This window comes from Glycine max, chromosome 4 (genome assembly GCF_000004515.6).
Source record: "Glycine max cultivar Williams 82 chromosome 4, Glycine_max_v4.0, whole genome shotgun sequence".
In the NCBI taxonomy this organism is placed as follows: Eukaryota; Viridiplantae; Streptophyta; class Magnoliopsida; order Fabales; family Fabaceae; genus Glycine; species Glycine max.
In genome coordinates, this window is record NC_016091.4 from 7,244,444 (window position 1) to 7,265,286 (window position 20,843).

General features: G+C 30.4%; 2 protein-coding genes across 2 annotated transcripts; both read right to left on the reverse strand.

Moving 5' to 3' along the window:
* Nucleotides 1-972: 972 nt before the first annotated feature.
* LOC100776718 (uncharacterized) lies at nt 973-1,712 on the reverse strand. The gene is made up of 2 exons (XM_006578172.3): nt 1,666-1,712; nt 973-1,549 (listed from the first exon to the last, which is right to left on the reverse strand). Exons 1-2 carry the CDS (start codon nt 1,666-1,668, stop codon nt 1,109-1,111), a joined length of 444 nt encoding a protein of 147 aa, XP_006578235.1. The 5' UTR covers nt 1,669-1,712; the 3' UTR covers nt 973-1,108.
* A 6,800-nt stretch (nt 1,713-8,512) lies between these two features.
* On the reverse strand, nt 8,513-9,127 carry LOC100777256 (uncharacterized). The gene has a single exon (XM_003523701.3). It carries the CDS (start codon nt 9,125-9,127, stop codon nt 8,660-8,662), a length of 468 nt encoding a protein of 155 aa, XP_003523749.1. The 3' UTR covers nt 8,513-8,659.
* Between the last annotated feature and the right edge of the window lie 11,716 nt (nt 9,128-20,843).

A 20,843-nucleotide genomic window follows, 5' to 3' on the forward strand; every position in this document is an offset into this window, starting at 1 on the left:
CCCCTTTTTAGCCATTGAATTTTCATGACTTTACCATATATTTAACTCATTTACATAAATATAACTAAATAAGGTGGAAATCCCAAAGAATGTAAAACATCCATTTTCCTTCGTAAGGGACAAGGACTAGGCTATTTACTAGCGTCGCAAATATCACCAAGATATGTAAAATGCATACATATAGCATCACAACACATGCATGCTCCATATGGACTCGGAATATTTGGTACATCACTATAGTCATTAAATTGAAACTTGAATAATACCCGGATGAATTTGATCAATAGTCTAATTTTTATTCTATTGCTCCAATTTAGTGACTGGGATTTCAACACTTGAGAAGCTCAAATTTTTTTCAACATGAGAAAATCTCTTCCCGCACTAATTAACTACATCAAATCCAGATCTTAAAACCATGGGCTTTGTACTTCTTTCCAAACGCCCTCTGTTTGATAAGTTTGTTGTCTTGTAGTTCATTTGTTACTTTCACTAGGACAAATTTTACCTTTAGTGGCAATTATCTAGTGTTAAAAAATCTTCTTTAATAATAAATTAATAATGAAAAAAATAATAATATTCAAATATGTGAAAACATAGAGAATTCTAATTGTTACTCTCCTCGGCCTAATTTCCTAAAGTGGATATAACTGCAAAAGTACTAGACGACACACCAACGAGGAAACGTGAAATTTTGTTATTTGCAAATCGATCAATATATAGATATAGCATCCTTATATTTTTATTATAAAAAAGAAAGCTAAATAGAATTCGTTGGATGTCTATTTTTTCCAATTAATGAAGGTTACATAATAACAACTGCAGCACTGGTTAACAAAGTTCATTTTATTGTTGAGAGGGAAAGATAATATAAGAAAGTAGTTATGTTGTCAAGAAAATAAGGTCAACGTCATCAGTACAAGGTACTCTAATTGAGTCTGAAACAATTATATTTTAGGAGGCAGGATCACCACATATTTATAATCTCAATTAATTTTTATATGACATGTAATCAAAATTTTTTAATTTACAAGAAAAAATTAATAACATTTAATTATGTGTATATCATATAGAGATTAGCAGAAACAAGATGCCAAATCACTTAATAATTTCATGGATAACTAGAGGTCCGACTAAGCTTTTTTATGCTTAACCCCTTAGATTTCCTATTCTCCAAACTTCTTTTGGCTATTTCCCTCATAGAAAGAGTTATCGAGAGTTGGGGGTTAAGCCTAGTGGTGGCGTTATATTCCTGGCAGAAATCCCTGTGAGAGTTCAAAGCATCTTGCATGGCAACCTTAGGACTTCGCCCTACTCTTTCCTTAACAGCTTCAGAACAAAGCCCACAAACCCACTTCCCACAATAACATTCTTGAACCTCTGTGATATAAACCGTGGTGCAGTCCTCCTTTATCCCACAACATTGGCATTCAGCTTGTTCCACCTCTTCAATAGCACCAAGTTGTCTCTCCAACTCCAAGTCATTATAGTATCTTCCAATTTCCTTCGACACGTCCGAGACAGCCTTTCGAAGCTTTTGCTGATTCTGTTCCTGTGTAGGAAACAAACACATACAAAGTGTCAAACTATATGTATGTTAATTGAGAAGAAGACAAGAACAAATAAATGTAAAGTAGTTAAGAGAGTATTATTGACTAGAGAACATACCATGTAAGAAAAATCAACTATAGCTAGCTTGCTCTTAATTTGTCTTTGGTGCCATTTTGTGCGAGCATGTGCTTATTTATACATAAGATGTGGTTGAGAGTAACAATATAAAGTGAAGTTAGATAAGATTTTTAAGTGGCGATGCACTTGATTGACAAGTGACAACTCGAATGCCTTTACAGACTAACTGTATTTGTACATGCAATGTCCGTTATTCAATACTTATTAATTAGTCCACTAGCCCTGCAACAAGCTTGCTACATTGATATGGTTTAGCTAAGATGTAATAAAGAAATGTTACATCTACATGTTGAGTAATAAATCTAATGCACTTCATCACACACTTATAGCTAGCTAGCTATTCCCTGTTTGCAAAGACATTTGGAAGTTGGAACTAGTTCTAACCTTTTTTATCTCTGCCTTTAACTCGTGAAGGTTCAGAAAATGTTGCATGTATGCAGAGCAAGTGGCCGCTACTATACCATATATACCGAACTTTACGCATACGTGGACTGCTCTCTATGGCTGGAATTTAAATAAAGAAGTAGTCTATTTAAGGAAATAGAAAAACAGCTCTATCACGGTTATGTAGTTATTAAAACAAAACCGTGGCACACAGCATAACCAGAGCAAACAAATGTAAATTAACAAAGACACAAACCAAGATGAATTATTCAGTGGTCACCTGTTTATAATGATAAACAATTTCTATATAACATTTATTCAAATTTTATAATTTATAAGAAAAAATTGTTAACAATTATGTGTCGTATAAAGATTAGTCGAGCCAGACATTATGGCAGACTATCTAATAATTTTTTCCTAACTAAAAGCTTGTAATTACTTATAAGCCAAGACTTATAAAATTACATTTATCATAACCCGCTCCCTCACGTCCATGCCCGAGACAAGACATTAGAGTGAGAACAAATATTGACAACCTAGTGGCAACCCTTATGCATGAAAAATAGGCAATCCACTAATAGATTTAGCGTAAGCTCTGATATGATTTTTGAATTTAGGTATAAGAACTAATTCAACATCATAAAACCAATTTGTACCGTGAGAACTGTGCAAACGTTATAAGAACTACATTTGATTTATTTCTAGTCCATGTGAAATCTCAATTACCATTTATTCCTTATCCTGCCTACATATCTTTTTTGGTATGTAATGCTTCCTCCAGCTTTGGTGTCTGCAGGAGTTGAATCTAGCAAAGCCAAAGAAAGTTAACTTGTTCCTGATTTTTCTTGCAGCATGCACTTTCATAGATAATTAGATATATGTGCTAAATTTTTTTCGTTCACGTTGAGAAAACTCCTTACAACACATGATGCATCTATAGGAGATTTCATATTAACTAGTATATGACAACTCTCTACTCTTCAGCTAGCACCTCCTGAAGTTTCCTGTTTTAATACCTGTATGGGAGTGTATAAATAATAATTTTATAACTTGTGAAACTAAAAAAGCAGCTTGTGTTATATCTATGATCTATGTGAATTATCTTTGAACTAGCTAGTGAGAGACAAAAACTAAGTGTTGCTTTCAGGTTAATTTGTGAACTGTGATAAACAGAAGACATGGATGGTGTTAAACAAGGACGGTGTTAACCAACTACATGTTGGATAACGACAAATTTTAAAGGTGATTAGTTTACTGCACGTAATCATCAAGGAGAAGAGAAACTTGGTTCAATACATTATCCCTATCTTGAATACGACTTGGAGACCTATCGAAGGGATAAGGATCACTTAGAGCCAGTAGCTACGTATCAGCCATATTGTGGAGGGGAGAAATGATTTTTGAACACCACTTTTTTTATACCTTTCGTAATATCAAAAATTATTAAGAACGGTAAACTAGAAGCTAGAGACTTATTTTTTAAGCGAATAAATTCCTTCTTTATATATAAATAGACAGGTGTATAGATAACTAACAGCGTTGAGTACAGTGAACATAACAAGGTTTGAATCTCCTTTGAAAGAAGATATACCTGTAAAATAGATATAAAGATAAGATAAAAGAGAGAGAACTTTTTTTCTCTTAAATATTATATTATTATTAAGAAAGAAAGAATATAAAAACTGTGGTGGGTGAGGCTCAAACACAATGAAATCTTGTGAAGTGGGTTCGGGGACCGCAACATGCAAACCATGCACTGGAAATCTCTTTTGGCATTGACCATTTTGGTGTATGAGAAGTAATAGATAAAACAAATTATCGTTTGAGAAGATTCTGATCAATTAAACTCCAGCGATAAATTCAGAATCTTCTCAACCACACACACACACACACACATATATATAATCTGTTTTATCTTTTATTTGGTATACGTGTTTCCGGGACTCCCTTCAAAGTTCAAATCCAGTTCGTGTTGCACACCATATATATCACCACTCACCAGGAACTTGTGGAGATGGAGTTTGTGCGTAATATTGGCAGGTGCTATGCTCTGACAGAACTCTGAGAAAAATAATCAAACTGAATCCTTTTAAAACCCAACCATAAAAAATTCAACCGTAAACCTAACCATTTCTTTAAAAGAAGTGTTTCTGTCTAGCCAACTATTTTACAAAGCAATTTAATTAGTGCATTGAACCGATCCGTTTGAGAAAAATATTAAGGAAATTCAATCCCTTAAAAATTATATATTTAAATTTAACTTATATATTTCAAAAAAATTTACAAGTTACCACATTGAATTTTCTTACAAAAGTTACCTTAGTCCTTTAATTTATATGCGCAATCGATGCTGACATATTAATTAAGTCCTCTCTTAGCTTCATAAAGTTCTTACCGGTGATAAATGATGTGTTTTTTTACGATGTGTATGCATATATATTTATTTAGAGAAGAGATATATTGTGCAGAAGAGATATGCTCTTGTAAAATGATAACGGTTAAATATAAGTTATTTTTTATACAAAAAATATAATAAAAATATCTTTAAAAATATTTATTTAACAGTTATTTATGTTTAATGTTAAGAATTGATTTTTTTTTTCTATTCATGACTTACAAATATGAAAAAAGGGATTAAAAGTTAAAAAGATGTAGAAAATAGGAAATATTTAAAAAAGGCTCAGCCCAAGACGCACTAAGCGCATAGCACGCGCCCATCGCGAAAACAAGTACCCCCTTATGCGAGAAGAGACGAGCTTAGCACGAAAACACGCACTGACGCTAAGCGAAAGAAAACGTGCTAAGCGTGAATACAAGTACCCATGCTAAGTGAGTAGCACAGACTTAACGCGAGTACACAGGCCCAAGTCAACAACTATAAAAAGAGAGTCAAGCCAAAGACAAAAGATACACTGAGTCTCATCATTTTCTATTCCCTTTTTTCATCAATTCTCCTTCATCAGTTTCTAAATTCCTTTTCAAGTGTGAGGCCCTTATGACTATAAGAGGCTAAACCCTTAGTTAGGGTCTGACAGACCTAAAAAGTCAAAAGATGTATTATATGATTCATATCTATCAATGCAAACAGATGTTTTCTTTCCTATTATCATTTCTTATTTTAATTTCATGTATCATTTATCTTTGCATTATCTTTGGGGGTTAGGTGTTCGACAGAGGGTAATTCTTAATAGAAATACAAGGAAGGTCTAACATGCATCAGTTTTAGGGATTAGTCGTTCGAAAGAGGATAATTTTTAATAGAACTAAAAGGAAGGGACATCTTAATAAAATCATTGCTAGACATAGAATGATTGCATTATGTCCATGCATCAAAGCAAACATCTAGAAATATAACTTCATGCATTTTATCTATTGAATCTTTGCAAAGACATTTGGGAGATAGATAGATAAAATAGGTTTGTCATCGTGAGACATCAGGGTAAATATTCTAATAGATGTGGGTAGGAAAAAATTCACCTAATTGATAGAGAAAAATCTAAAATGATACATATTAAGAAAATAAGATATGCTAGGTCCTAACATTCTCATCTTATTGAATTTCCTATTATATCTTTTATCTCTTATTAATATCTATTGTTTTAGTTATTGTTTCTTTTAGCTCGTCTTTTACTTTATCTCATTTTTTTCTCTTATAAATTGAAAATTATCCAACACAGGTGCAAAACAAAATTCGTATAAAAATTGACACTTAAACTTCCGAGTCTTTATTACTTAGACATTTTGATACACTTTTCAAATAATTAACATAAAAAGACTTCATAAATATTTCTATTTATATTCATTACAAGTTTTTATGAAAAACTTACAAACTCAGACATAATCTTCATCACAAGTTTTTAAGAAAAACTTGCAAACCCATCTTCGTTATAAGTTTTTGTGTAACTTGTAAATCCGTTTTTTTCAAGTGACATTGGATCAGATGAGGTAATTTTTTCTTGTATCAAGAAGTTTTGTTATAGATCTAACAACCTAATATTAAAATGGAAAATAAATTCATAATATTTTAAAATTTAAATAATATCATAAAGATAAAATTTAAAACAAATAATAAATTTTTAAAAGATAAATAAAATTATTCTTTTCTAAAAAAAAAAGATATATATCATACATATTCTCAACAATAAAAGCAAAACCAGATGTTACGTACTGGTTTGACGGACTGAGCAAAAAGAAGTTCTATTGGAGGAAGGTTATAAGCACGTTTGGCCTACCTGTTAATATATTAATCTTCTTTTGAAGAGAAAAAAAAAAGTACCAATAATCATCATATGTGTTAATGGAACTCAGTTTGCTAGTCCTACTATTAGTGATTTTCTATAGAAAAATGAGAGAATCAAACAAGTATTTACGGCAGTCAAACATCCACATAGCAATGGACAGATAGAAGCAACCAACAAAATTATTCTAAATAGACTCTAGATGCAGGTTATATCATACAACTCCTCACTTATATATATATATATATATATATATATATATATATATATATATATATATATATATATATATATATATATATATGCGCGCACATGTGGCTCTTGGAGAAATGGGAGAATCCAGTCCTAGGACAACATTTATAGATCCTAGGAATATAATAGGTAAGGGAAAACGATTCTATCATTACTCCTAATTTTACAACTAAAAGATATAAAGATAATATTTTTATTATTTATTCATATTCTTTCATGGTAGTTACATAGTATATATAAAGATACTCACAATTTCCTTTAAGAGAATTATAACAAACTCATTCTAGAATTCCCCTAAATTATTATTCATATTTACCTATTATTATTAACAGACAAATAAAGGATAATGAATCTAAGAGTCTACAATTTTATTGGCCACGTAATAATATTCGTAACAGAATAATAGTCAAGAGTTGAATGTCAACCTAGCTAGATCTGACAGAACAAGACGGGGAAATTACGTATATCAAGAAACATGAAACAAAGTAAAGTGTGAGAAGCAAGTACAACTCCAATGTGTTACCAAGATAAAATCATATGAATGCATATTTAGTTGATATTTGTCAAATTGTTGCAATCATGATCGGATAGCAATTCGATCCCTCAGTGGAAAAAAGATCGTAAGAAGTTTACAATGAAAACCTGGACGAGGTGATTGACCAATCAGCACTCTTTTAAAATCTAATTATTACTAAAATGAGGTTGTTTGAAACTACTAAAGATCCTTTTTTTGGAAGTCTCAAAAAATTATACAGAGAATTGCTTTGTAATGCTTTTTGTGACTGTCATAAAATAACCACCAGTAGCTTCAAAGCAATCTCATATTGATAATTAGTTTTAAAACAGTCAAATTTTAACAATTATTCCTTCCTTTCTATAATAAGTATCGTAAGAAAAAATAAGTCACCAAATAAGTGTTATTTTAGTTTTTGATTCTGGCACTAAAACTGGAGTTCTTATATATTGAGCCAACGGATGCTTATGAGTTATGAAAAAAAACTATATAAAAGAACAGTAAGAAAACTATATAAAAGACGAGGAAGAAGAACAGTAAGAAAAAAACATCATTACCGAACTAATTAAGTAAATTGAAAGTTATATACACTGAAAACCTTCAATTCATAGTGATTTCGATCAGGAAAATTAGTTTGCTAGCTTCTGTTACAACATCGATGATTAAAAAAATTATATTAATCCTATGTTGAAACTTGAAATGACTATATAAAGTCGACGTAGCCGTCAGTAAATAATACTTAGTAATGGCCAAAGAAACGTGAATTGGAATTTGTTCGGCTAGCTGTTCGGAGCTGAAGTAATTCTAAGACGATATGAATAAATTAACACAAATAATTGTTTGACATATACAAATTTATGTTATTTTAGAAATACAAATACTCATTTTTTTAAATATTTGTAAGAATTTAATTTATACACATTATAATATAAAACATTTTTTACTCAAACATCTAATAATAATTTACCTTGTCGGCACATTTTAAAATGTTCTAAACTCAGTGTATGTATTAGTTAAAATACTTTTTATTGCATGCATGTATATCAAATGAGCTTATAAAATTTATATATTTTAGTGTAAAATATTTCCCAAACATCTAATAAGAATTTAGCTAAAATCGCCACATCTTATTAATAAATAGAAAATTGTGATGACATGATTATAGTCGGATTGCATAATTGTGTAAAAATATTTTCAATAATAACTCATGAATATTTTATATTACAAACATTCTATTAACAATTATTTTTTTCTTCATCTCTTTTTTCACCATATGATATCACTTATACATATATTTCAAATCTATTTACTCTAACTATATATAAATAAACTCTACTTTTATTACTTGCTTGTATCAAATAAATTATCCTTATTTGTCTATGGTGTGGATCAATCTCTATGTGACATGAATGATAACATTTAATTATATGGAGATTGATCGGGACCATGACCTAATAATGGCCTAATAATCTCTCTTAAACATACCTAAAAAAAAAGAAATTAATGCTGCAATAGCAGAAATTAAATCTCAAACCAAAAGTTGATCAAGATCAATCAAGACATCACGATGTACTTAATTTTTTCATCATCCCTGTGCCCCAGACTTGCTTGGACTACCCTTAGAATCATCAGGAGTGTTGGACATGGCCTTTTTCTGAGTCTTCTTCAGGATCTCTTTGACATCTTCAGCTTGGTACAGAGCAGGATATGACCTACCAAGCCTATTGAACCTCACACAATCGCTCATGTGCTCTTTGAGAGCTTTCTCTCGCTTTCCACCATTCTTCTCCATCTCCACATTCACAGCTTCACCACACAACCCGCATATTAACCTCCCCAAGAACATTTCACGCACGCGCCTTATGTACTCGCGGGTGCACTCCTCGAACATTCCACAACACTCGCATTTCGCATTCTCTACCTCGGACACGGTTGGTAATATGTACTCATCATGTGTTTCTTCTATGGCCACTTCTTTGTTGCGTTCAATTAAGGTTATATCAGATACCGTAGTGCTTTGAAAACCATTAGTAAAGTGCTGGTTTGGGGCCATATATCTCTATGAAGATGAGAATTAATATATATATCTATATATCAAAGCTAGAGAACAATAATGTTTTGAATTTTGTTCCAGTAGTTTGTATGTATGTATATGTATTTATAAGAGTAATTAAAGAGATTGGAGTAGCTACTAATACTATTACCCATAGTATAGGATATGGGGGTTTGTGGTAAATAACATATTTAGAAACTTAGCTAAGAGCAGATGTATGTGGACTCCAATTGTTTTTTCCTAATTAATTAACAATGAAAGGGACAAGAAGAGAAGGCCTGAACTTAAACCAGATATTTGACTAACAGGTTGGCATATGCATAGATGATGACTTCAATTTTGTTCAGCATGCCTAATATTCTGAGACGTCACCTTTCTGTTAACTTAATTTGAAACCCAAAAGGACACTTAAAATTTCAACACGCTTTACTGGATCACGTATCCAAGTAAACTATACACTACACAGCATGCATTAATTCCATATAAAGCACCAGGCAATCAACTTGAATAAATATAAGAAATAAGTAACTTTTATTTATTTATTTATACACAAAGATTAATTATTATATTTGTGTACCCAATTTTTTTTTATCTCACTTCAGTCCTTTTTCTGTTAGCTATCATTTATTTCTCATCATATTGTCATCTGTTATATTTATCAATTTTTTTCTCTCTTTTTTATTTATTTTTGTTATAGTTGTCTCTTCCTTTCATGGTTCATATATATACTCCAGATTTAATTAATTAGAAGATATAAAATTGGTTTGATCGGTGATTGAGAAAGAAAGAAAAAATCTATGGGTTTCATTTTTTCTGTTAAAAAAATTAATAATTAATAATTAATATTTGTTAATAAGAAAAACTCCAAATTTAATTAGAATGTGTGTTGAAAGTTTAACTTTTTCCGATATATATATATATATATATATATATATATATATATATATATATATATATATATATATATATATATATATATATATATATAATTGCAAAAGAAATGTCATACAACACACACTGGATTAGTATTAATTTGATAGTATTGTATGTGATTTGTCTAATAAAAATAAATTGATAGTATTAATTCACCTTATTATATGTTTGCATAGCGAAAAGCCGGCAATGGATACGAAAAAAAAAAAGTATTAATTCACCTTATTAGGCTTTTCTTCGATACGTTGTCTTTCTTTAATTTCTCTCTTGTGTTGTGGATAGGCTGAGAGCGAGTGAGAGTAGTAAACAACTAAGACCCGGAAGGGAAACCAAACCAAACCTCTGTACTGGACACTCTGGGTACTCAATGCTCCACAACAACACCAATACCTCAAAAGTGATAAAAAAATATATATAAAAAATAAATAAATAAATAGTACAATTGTAGAAAATGACTTATTGCAGAACAAACAGAAAATATTATATCATGTCGCCGGAAAGATATAACTAACGAAATCCGAAATCATGTGATGAGAGAGGGAGTTAAATTTATGGAAGGGAAGAAAAGAAAAGGTAGTAATTAACGTTCACGAGTTTCTTGAAGGTTTGAATAAAGAAACCATTTAAAACGTTTTCAGTTTTGATATCTATAACTTTGTCTTTAGGATGAAAAATACAATACCTTCTCTTTTTCTTAAAATAAAAATGATCACGAGGTGTTCTTATAATGATAAAATTCTCAACCCTATAATAATAATTAACATGCTTCCATAAATTTTAAGCATCTGCATATATATTGCTGGTAAATCGATCAAACAGAAAGGCTCTAATAATTGAGTGCATCGATCAAGTTGAACATTGGAGATAATATTCGATCATATTTTTTGTAGAATTGGCTGCTAGATGACGTTCATTAGAGAAGAAGCTAAACTAATCCTAATGTATGGCATTAAGTTGAAAAATGTAGAATTAATGGGTAATTTGATCGTATTTGGTTTTTTAGGCATATGATCACAATGAGTGTTTTGATTGTTCACCGAGACTAATCTTTTTTTATCTCTAGGCATTTATTGGTGGATTGTCCACTTTCAACCAAATTTCCTTACTACACAAGAGTTAAAATATATCGAATAACCTTTTTTTTTTTTCAAATCTTTTTCTCCCTCCCTCGGATATTCCTTCTTTTCCAAGATTCTGTGGAAATTAATATATTATAAAGTGTGATATATAAAATCTTTCAAAAAATTATAATGAGGGCGTTAATGTAGATACTTTATTTCCTTTTCTGAAGATAGGAGAAAAAACAAAGCTTAAAAAAAGATAAAATTCTTTATTAGTCAAAATTAAGTTTGAAACTTATGTAAGTAACTTCTTTGCAACAACACATCCTTCCTCTCTTTTATCACACTTTTTCCTCTCTTTCACTTCTTTCATCTCCATTTGATCTCTTACCCTATTCTTCCTTTATTCCTCTCTTGCTTGGTCTCTTGTTCTAGTGTTAGGATTTTTTCATCCTCTAAACTCTAATGTAGTATGTTTATGCTCACAATCACTTTTCTTATTTTATTTTTGTCCACTCACACAAGATTATTAATGTGTCTCATTTTATATATGAAGCAATGTATGGCTAGATCTTAAATTTGTTCAAGTTGTTGCAATGGAGTGCCTCTTAGAGTCATCTAGATTAAACAATGTATGTTTTTTCCCCTTCAATTGCTTCACTATTGTAAATTTTTTCCTTTCCGTAAGGATTTAAATGGTTCTAGTGTTCTGCTTGAATTTTTTAAATTTTTTTAACATTCTGAAAAGTATTTTCTAAAACACAAAATAGTATTTCAAAAAGTACTTTCTAGAATACTAAAAACAAAATATTTTTCTGAAAAGTATATTCTAAAATAATGATCATATATCAAGGTTGTGGGTATAAAAGGTATATATGATAAAACAAAATAGAAAGAACAAAAAAAAAACAAATGAGTGCACTTAGCAAGAAAGCTAATTGTTGTTCTTTCATTCAATAAACTAGCCCATAAAAATTTGGATCACAAAATATTTTAATGACAAAAAAGAAATTGGACAACTTTTCTTATTTAGATGACAATTGCTATTCTCAACCTACAATTGCTATTCTCACTCTCATATTTAAAAATCTTTTTTCTTTTTGAAATATCCTTTTGATAGAAATATGATTCTATTGTATAAATATGCAATGGAATCAATTTTTTGTTGTAATATAAGGGGGTGAAAAAAATATATGAAAATATGATTTTTTTTGTATTACAGAATTATATTTGTGTTATATTTCTTTTACCATCTTGTATTACAATGAAAATATGATTCCATTTTATAATAGACAAGGAAATCATATTTATGTTGTATATTATAAAATAAGATCATAGTTTCGTTGTATTGTTTTAATAATATAAAATTTTGAAAATTTTCTAATAGATTAATTTATTTATTTTGGTTTTGAAAGTTATTTTTATTAAATATGAATATTAAAAGTTATTAAATCTTAAATAGTGATATTTATATATATATATATATAACTTGAAAATTTAAATTTAAAAAATAAATTATTTTTTTGTAAACATTAACTAAAGATTTTATATTAATAAAAAATCAGCAAATATAAAAAAAATGAATTAACAAGAGAAAACATTATTAGCAATTAAGGGGAGGAAAATGAAGTAGGAGGTGGGGGTGTGAAGAAATAACAGTGAAGGAGAGAGAGAAGGCAGCGGAGGTGGTTGGAAAGAGAAGGAGGAGGGGAAGTGGCTGTGTGGGGGAAATGATGCCAAGGGTACATAGGGTTTTTCAGAAGTTTTTGAAAAAGTGGGAATGAGAATAACAATTAAGGGGGTGAGAATAGAAATTTCCAAATTTGATGATCTTTAATCATACTCTAATTAATGGAGAGTTAAGCCCTTGCAAATGTGTTGAACAAGAATTATTGACTCACTGTATCTAAGTCAATGACGTAAAATGTTTAATTCACTAATATTCTTTTATCAGTTAATAATAAAAAATCATTAAAATATGATTCACTAAAAAAAATAGCACATTAGGAAGGGAATAATTCCTCACGCAAACATATGTTTGTGAGAGATTGTTCTCTCACTAAAATCAAGTTGCTAATTTGCGACAAAAGAATTCTTGGTTATTCCACTACTTTGTAGTCATTTCTCACGAATCTCTTGCTAATCGTATGGTTCAATTTAGACAATTTCCTCGCTAATCAACAACCAGCTTTACTAATTCCTCGTAAATTATATTTCGCTAATCTATCACAAAATGTCCTTCGCTAATCCCTTGCAAGTCCCATACTAAATCATTAATTTGGAATTAGTATGGTAAATCAATTAGAATGGAGGAAAAAAAAACATTCGAATGATTTACATATTGCATAACATTGGTGTGCCGTCGAGAGAACAAACAAAAATTACCAAACTACCAATTAACATTGGAAAATAATGTTGATGTGAGTTAAAGGTGTTGCATCTCTATCAAACATCGTTTCTTTACTTGAATAATATGGGATGTGGCTGCTTTGTTCTGTAACTGTGACTCTGTGAGCAACACTTAGACCTCTAAAGTACTATGTCCATGACATGATGACTTGCAGAAAAGGTGACTTTGAGAAAATATTAATTCAAGTTTAGTAGATAAAACAGATTAACTTATTACTTATATTAAATTGGATTCTTCACTATCCTTCCAAATCATCAAGAATCATTTAGCCTTCACGAAAACTTTAATTTCTCTCTTTCATCCTATCACGCAAAGAAACATGTTCACCGTTATAAAAATGCCACGGAAAAAAGAATTAAAAAAATAGCATTTCAAGCAAAATTCGTTACAAATTAAATATAAAATGACAAATAAATAAAAAGGATAACATATAGGATCCGTGAATGATAGGAAAAAAGGTGTTCAAAAACATACATTGCGAAATAAAAAGATATATTTTGCATCTAAATTATATTATAAACAAATGACATAAAAAGTGTATCTATTGATGAGTTCTTGAAACAAAAAAAAATTCTTCAATAGTGTGAAGAGATTCTACGCGCATATCCACATTTGAGACTCACCTCTATTGGTCAACAACTTTGACAAGTGGAAAAACAAGAATAGAGAAGTGATATTAGGAGGATTTTAACGTGCAGCCCAAGACTCTATTTATAGCACGCTAAGGATATCAAATTTCTGATCAAATCAAAATCATTATTGATAATATCTTTTTTAAGTTATATTATTTCTTGTTACCTTTTATTGCTAATCATTTAACAATTAAAATTGAAATAATAATTGACCAAGTCAAACTTGTATCTAGTCGTCTTTTCAACCCAAATTCCAAATACAAAATCATACGTGTTTGTTTCTCTTTTTTCACCAAATTTTTCATAATAATAATTGACCAAGTCAAACTTGTATCTAGTCGTCTTTTCAACCCAAATTCCAAATACAAAATCATACATGTTTGTTTATCTTTTTTCACCAAATTTTTCATATTATTTATACTTTCAGTCCTAGCAAAAATATAATAATATTCCACCTTTTTGAAATCAATTAATCATTTAATCATATTAAATTCTCTAATTTAATTAATCATTAAATATTAAAATAATTTTCTTAACAAAGATTAAAACACTCGTTTGTGTGTGATCCCGTAGGTTCGATATTAAGCCGGTAATATATTAATCAATTTAATATACTAATCAAGGTATGCGTCTAGCAACACTCCTTAACGTCCATATAGCATGAAGTAACATTTTACTTTCAAGAACCATTAGAAGAGTAGTGAAATAATTTCTTCCATCTTTATAGTTCTGGGTTAACTCTAGAGTATTGTATTACTGTCAAACCCTTTTGAGTTAACTCATAATGACTTAAGAAACTCATTTCTTCTTTCATTTAATTTTCCTGATCAGGATATAATTTTATTCATAGAGCTCAAACTCATTATCAAAAGTTGATGGATTTCTTATTAATTAATCATTAATTCTAAAGGTATTTAATCATATTCAATATTCATTCAACAAGTGCTCTAAAGCATTAGGTGTCTGAAATCAAAATACAATAAATAACATGTTAATTACTATGACAATCTTAGGCCAAAGAAAGCTATTATACCTCTTCTTGAGAATTTTCTATTGACAGTTTATGGTAAATTTTAACCATTAGAAAATTTCAATTGAGTCAGTTCAATTATCACATCAACATGTGACTCATCTATATATGCAAATTAATAAATGAAATTTATTAATATTTATCCAATAAATATTATCACATATATATTAATCTATCTGGATTATTGATATCCTATTTACAATAATCCTGTAATCAAGAATGGCTTAGATTAAAATTCGAACAAACTTGTTTCTCATTATCATAATCTTTGTTATAATAACAAGTCTTTAATTTTAATCAAGGACATTGTTAAATGGACCATTTAATCAAATAGTGAAATATGACAATGAAAATAAAATAATACTTTATTATTAAAATTAGAATTAATTACATGATGCCTTGGATCGTGGGCATACAAATTTATTCCCAACAACCTCCCACTCGCCTAGAGTCAATCATTCATGAACTTCATTCCTAATTCCCATTTGTGTTTGTGAAATTCTTTTATGCCAAGTGCCTTGGTGAATGAATCTGTTGCATTCTCCTTTCCATCTACCTTTTCAATCTTAATGTCACCACGTTCTATTATCTCTCTAATCAAGTGATACCTTCGCAAAATATGTTTGAACTTCTGGTGTGATCTTGGTTCCTTTGCTTGAGCAATAACCCCATTATTGTCGCACAATAATGGGACCGACTCTTCTATTGAAGGAACCACACCAAGTTTAAATATGAACTTTTTCATCCAAATAGCTTCTTTAGCGGTTTCACTTGCCACTATATATTCTGCTTCAGTAGTTGAATCTGCTACCGTAGCTTGTTTGGAACTTTTCCAACTTACTGCACCACCATTTAAAGTGAAAACATATCCTTTAATGGATTTGCTATCATTTTTGTCTGATGCAAAGCTTGCATCAGTATAACCCTTCAGTTTCAATTCAGAGTCTCCATAAATGAGGAATTGGTCTTTAGTTCTTCTTAAGTACTTAAGTATGGTCTTAACCATTTTCCAATGTTCTTCACCAGGGTTTGCTTGATATTGACTAGTTACACCTAATGCATAAGCGACATCAAGATGTGTACAAGTCCTGGTGTACATGATAGCTCCCACTACACTAGCATATGGTACTCTACTTATGCGTTCTCTTTCTTCAGGAGTTGTTGGACAATTCTCCCTACTAAGAGTAATTCCAACACCTACAAGCAAATAGCCTCGTTTGGAATTATCCATGTTATATCTCTTTAAGATAGTATCAATGTACATAGATTGGAAGAGTCCAAGCAACCTTTTAGATCTATCTCTATAAATCTTTATACCTAGAATATAAATTGTTTCTCCCAAATCCTTCATGGAGAATTGTTCTGATAGCCAAATCTTTGTGCCTTGCAATGTTGGTATGTCATTTCCAATTAGTAATATGTCATCTACATATAACACTAAGAAAATAATTGCACTCCCACTGACCTTTTTGTAAACACATGGTTCTTCCTCACATTTAACAAACTCAAACTTTTTTATTGTCTTATTAAAATGAATGTTCCAACTTCTAGAAGTTTGTTTCAATCCATATATAGATCATTGCAACTTGCAAACTTCATTACAACCAGCCAATGATGTGAATCTTTCAGGTTGTGTCATGTACACTTCCTCTTTCAACTCACCATTAAGGAAAGATGTTTTCATATCCATTTTCCATATCTCATAATCATAGTATGCTGCTATGGCAAGTAGAATCCGAATTGATTTGAGCATTGCCATAGGAGAAAATGTTTCGTCATAATCTATTCTTTCATGTTGACGATATCCTTTAGCAACAAGGCGAGCTTTATAGGTTTCGACCTTTCCATCTGCTCCAATTTTTTTCTTGTAAACCCATTTACAACCAATTGGTTTTATATCCTTTGAAGCATCAACTAAAGTCCATACTTTGTTGATCTTCATTGATTCTATTTCAGATTTCATGGCTTTTTGCCATTTGTTGCAATCTGAGCTTCTCATGGCCTCTTCATAGCTTTTAGGGTCATCATCATTATGATAAACCTCATTTGACATGTCATCTTGCACCATTAAGTTTAATTTATCAGGTGCACGATGCATTTGAGTAGATCTTCTAAGAAGTTCTTGTGTTGGGTTCAAAGGTTGCTGCAATTGTTCTAAGATTGGTTCATTAACTTTTTCTTGAACAACGACTTGTTCTTGAACAATAGCTGGTTCTTGAGCCATAATCGTTTGAGTTGAAGAGCTTTGTCCTAATTTCAAAACATCAAAGAAAGACCTCTCAGTTTCCATCTCATGTTCTTGAGTTATGTTATCATTGGTGACTTGAGTCTCATCAAGTTCAATTTCTTTACCATAGTTTCCTTCTACAAGAAACTCTCTTTCCAAAAAGGTTGCTCCTCTTGCCACAAACACTTTATGGTTAGAAGGTTAGTAGAAATAATATCCCATTATTTCTTTAGGATAACCAATGAATCTACACTTATCATACCTTGTCTCAAGTTTATCTGTTTGCAATCTTTTAACACAAGCAGGGCAACCCCAGACCTTGATGTGTTTAAGACTTGGTTTCTTTCCTTTCCATATCTCATATGGAGTTGTAGAGACTACTTTTGTAGAAACTTTATTTAGCAAGTAGGCTGCTGCTTTTAAAGCATATCCCCATAAGTTTAATGGAAGATCGGTGAACCCCATCATGGATCTAACCATATCTAGTAAGGTTCGATCTCTTCTTTCAGATACACCATTGTGTTGTAGTGTTCCCGAAGGTGTCCACTGAGAGAGAATCCCATTCTCCTTTAGATAGTCAATAAAGTTATCACTAAGATATTCTCCTCCTTTATTAGATCTAAGCATTTTGATATTCTTACCAGTTTGCTTTTCAATTTCACTACGAAATCTTTTAAACATTTCAAATGATTCAGATTTATGTTTCATAAGATACAAAAATCCATGTCTAGACATATCATCAGTGAAGGTGATAAAATAAGAATATCCTCCTTTGGCTTGAATCTTCATGGGCCCACAAACATCTATATGAATTAGTCCCAATAACTCAGAAGCTCTTTCTCCACTTCCAATAAATGGAGATTTAGTCATTTTTCCTTTGAGACAAGATTCACAAGTTTCATATGATTCGTAATCATAATTATCAAGGTAACCTTCCTTGTGCAACTTGTTAATTCTTTTCTCGCCAATGTGACCTAGCCTACAATGCCAAAGATATGTTTTATTTACTTGATTATCTCTTTTTCTTTTGAAACTAGAAGAAACATGCATAATCGAGTTATGATTCACATCAAGTAAGACATAAATGCCACGTTGGAGATAATCATTCACGTATAAATCATCATCATGATAAATTGAGCAAATGTTATTATTAAAGATAATGCGAAAACCTCGCTTGTCCAACATGGAAATTGAAATAATGATTGAAACAAATTTCGGAACATAATAACAATCTTCCAATATTAGTATTTCGCCAGTAGGCATTATTAAATAAATTGATCCTAAAGGTAAGGCGGCAACATTTGCTTCATTCCCTACTTGTAGATTTATTTCTTCTTTCTTCAACCATCTAGTTATTTGTAGTCCCTTGTTTTTTGTTTTTCAAAGAATCAAGATACTTCTTGCAATTTCTCGTCCAGTGACCTTTCTCCTTACAAAAGAAACATTTAGCATCAGTTTGGTCAATCTTGTTCCTTTTGTTCTTGGGTTTGGTCATACCACCCTTAGGTCCAAGATGCTTCCTTTTTGGTACTTTTCCTTTCTTCTTGGAGTTCTTGCCAACTACCTTGACAGTTCCTTTCTTCTTCTCAGAAGCAATTTGATTCTCATAATCAATTAGCAGATTAAGCATCTCATGCAAGTCACAACTCATCTTATGTTGAAATTCACAATAAATTGTGAAAATGAATCAAAAAGTGATTGCATAATCAAATCTTGAGAAAGCTCTTTCCCAAGAGTGCACCCGAACTTCTTAAGTTGTTCTATGAGATCAATCATCTTAAGAACATGGGGTCCAACCTTTTCATTTGCAGCAAGTGAGGATCTAAACAGGGCCTTAGATAACTGAAATCTAGTCGTTCTGCTTTGACCACCGTACATCTTCGTAAGATGTTCGACAATCTCATAAAGCCTCTTAAAAATTTGTGAGCGAGTCACTTGGTTATCAAGTCATTTCTCATAGACATTCTAAGATAGTGTATCATATACATTTTCAAATCAAAATAAGAAATATCATATCACATAAGTTTCTGGTTCTTAGGCCAATTATATTGATATCAATAAATTAATTTTAATACTTCCCTAGGTTGTCTAGGCACTTAGTATATAATTAATTTTAAAAACATGCATCTTATGTGAGAAAAAAAATTGCACAAAAAAATAATTATTAATTATAAGTCTCCTATTCATCAGGTTGTTCCTTATGATTAAACAATTTAATATGTAAGATATATCAAATGACAAACATATTTATCATTTATATATATAACAATTATATAATTACGCACATAGCATAAAAAAAATTTCTCTCAAATAATTGAACGAGATACAGTGCTTGAAACACATACCTCTTTGATATCACATATCCTAATGCAACGTCTTTCCATTAAATTAATATCCAGCCATTTGAAAATAAAAGAATTAATAACAAATTGCTCAAAATTGAAGGAAAGGTATAATCTTTTAAAAGGAATCCAAATAAAAAAAAATTGTATTCTCCTTTATATAAAAATACCAACGTATATGATATGGAACACCTCCAGCAAATCAAGCATTGTATTAACAACCAATTGCAAACATTCCACTAATTCAAAACAAAATCCAAGTAACAAGATTACAAATTGCACAAAAAAATAATAATTTGATTTGACAATATAATCATGCAATCATAACAGGCAACATTACATGTAAGTAAATAAAAATTGAAACTTTTTCAAATTTTTGTTAAATATAATTTAAATACAAAAGAATCTGGCTCTCCTACCAATTGTAGGAAAAAAGGTGTTCAAAAACATATATTGTGGAATAAAAGGATCTATTTTACATTTAAAATATATTATAAACAAATGACATATTAAAAAATGTACTTATTGATGAGCTCTTGAAGCAAAAAAAGTTCTTCAATAGTGTGAAGACTCTACACGTATCCACACCAAGACTGACCTCTATTCGTCAACAACCTTGACAAGTGGAAAAATAAAAATAGAGAAGTGATATTAGGAGGATTTTAATGTGCAACCCAAGGCTCTATTTATAGCACGCTAAGGATACCAAATTTCTTATCAAATCAAAATCATTATTGATAGTATTCTTTTTTAAGCTATATTATTTCTTGTTACCTTTTATTGTTAACCATTTAGGAATTAAAATTGAAATAATAATTAACCAAGTCAAATTTATATCTAGTCGTCTTTTCAACCCAAATTCCAAATACAAAATCATAAATGTTTATTTCTCTTCTTTCACCAAATCTTTTATATTATTTATATTTTCAGTGCTAGTAAAAATATAATAATATTCCACCTTTTTGAAATCAATTAATCATTTGTTCATATTAAATTTTCTAATTTAATTAATCATCAAATATTAAAATAATTTCTTTAACAGATATTAGAACACTTGTTTGTGTGTGACCTCATAGGTTCA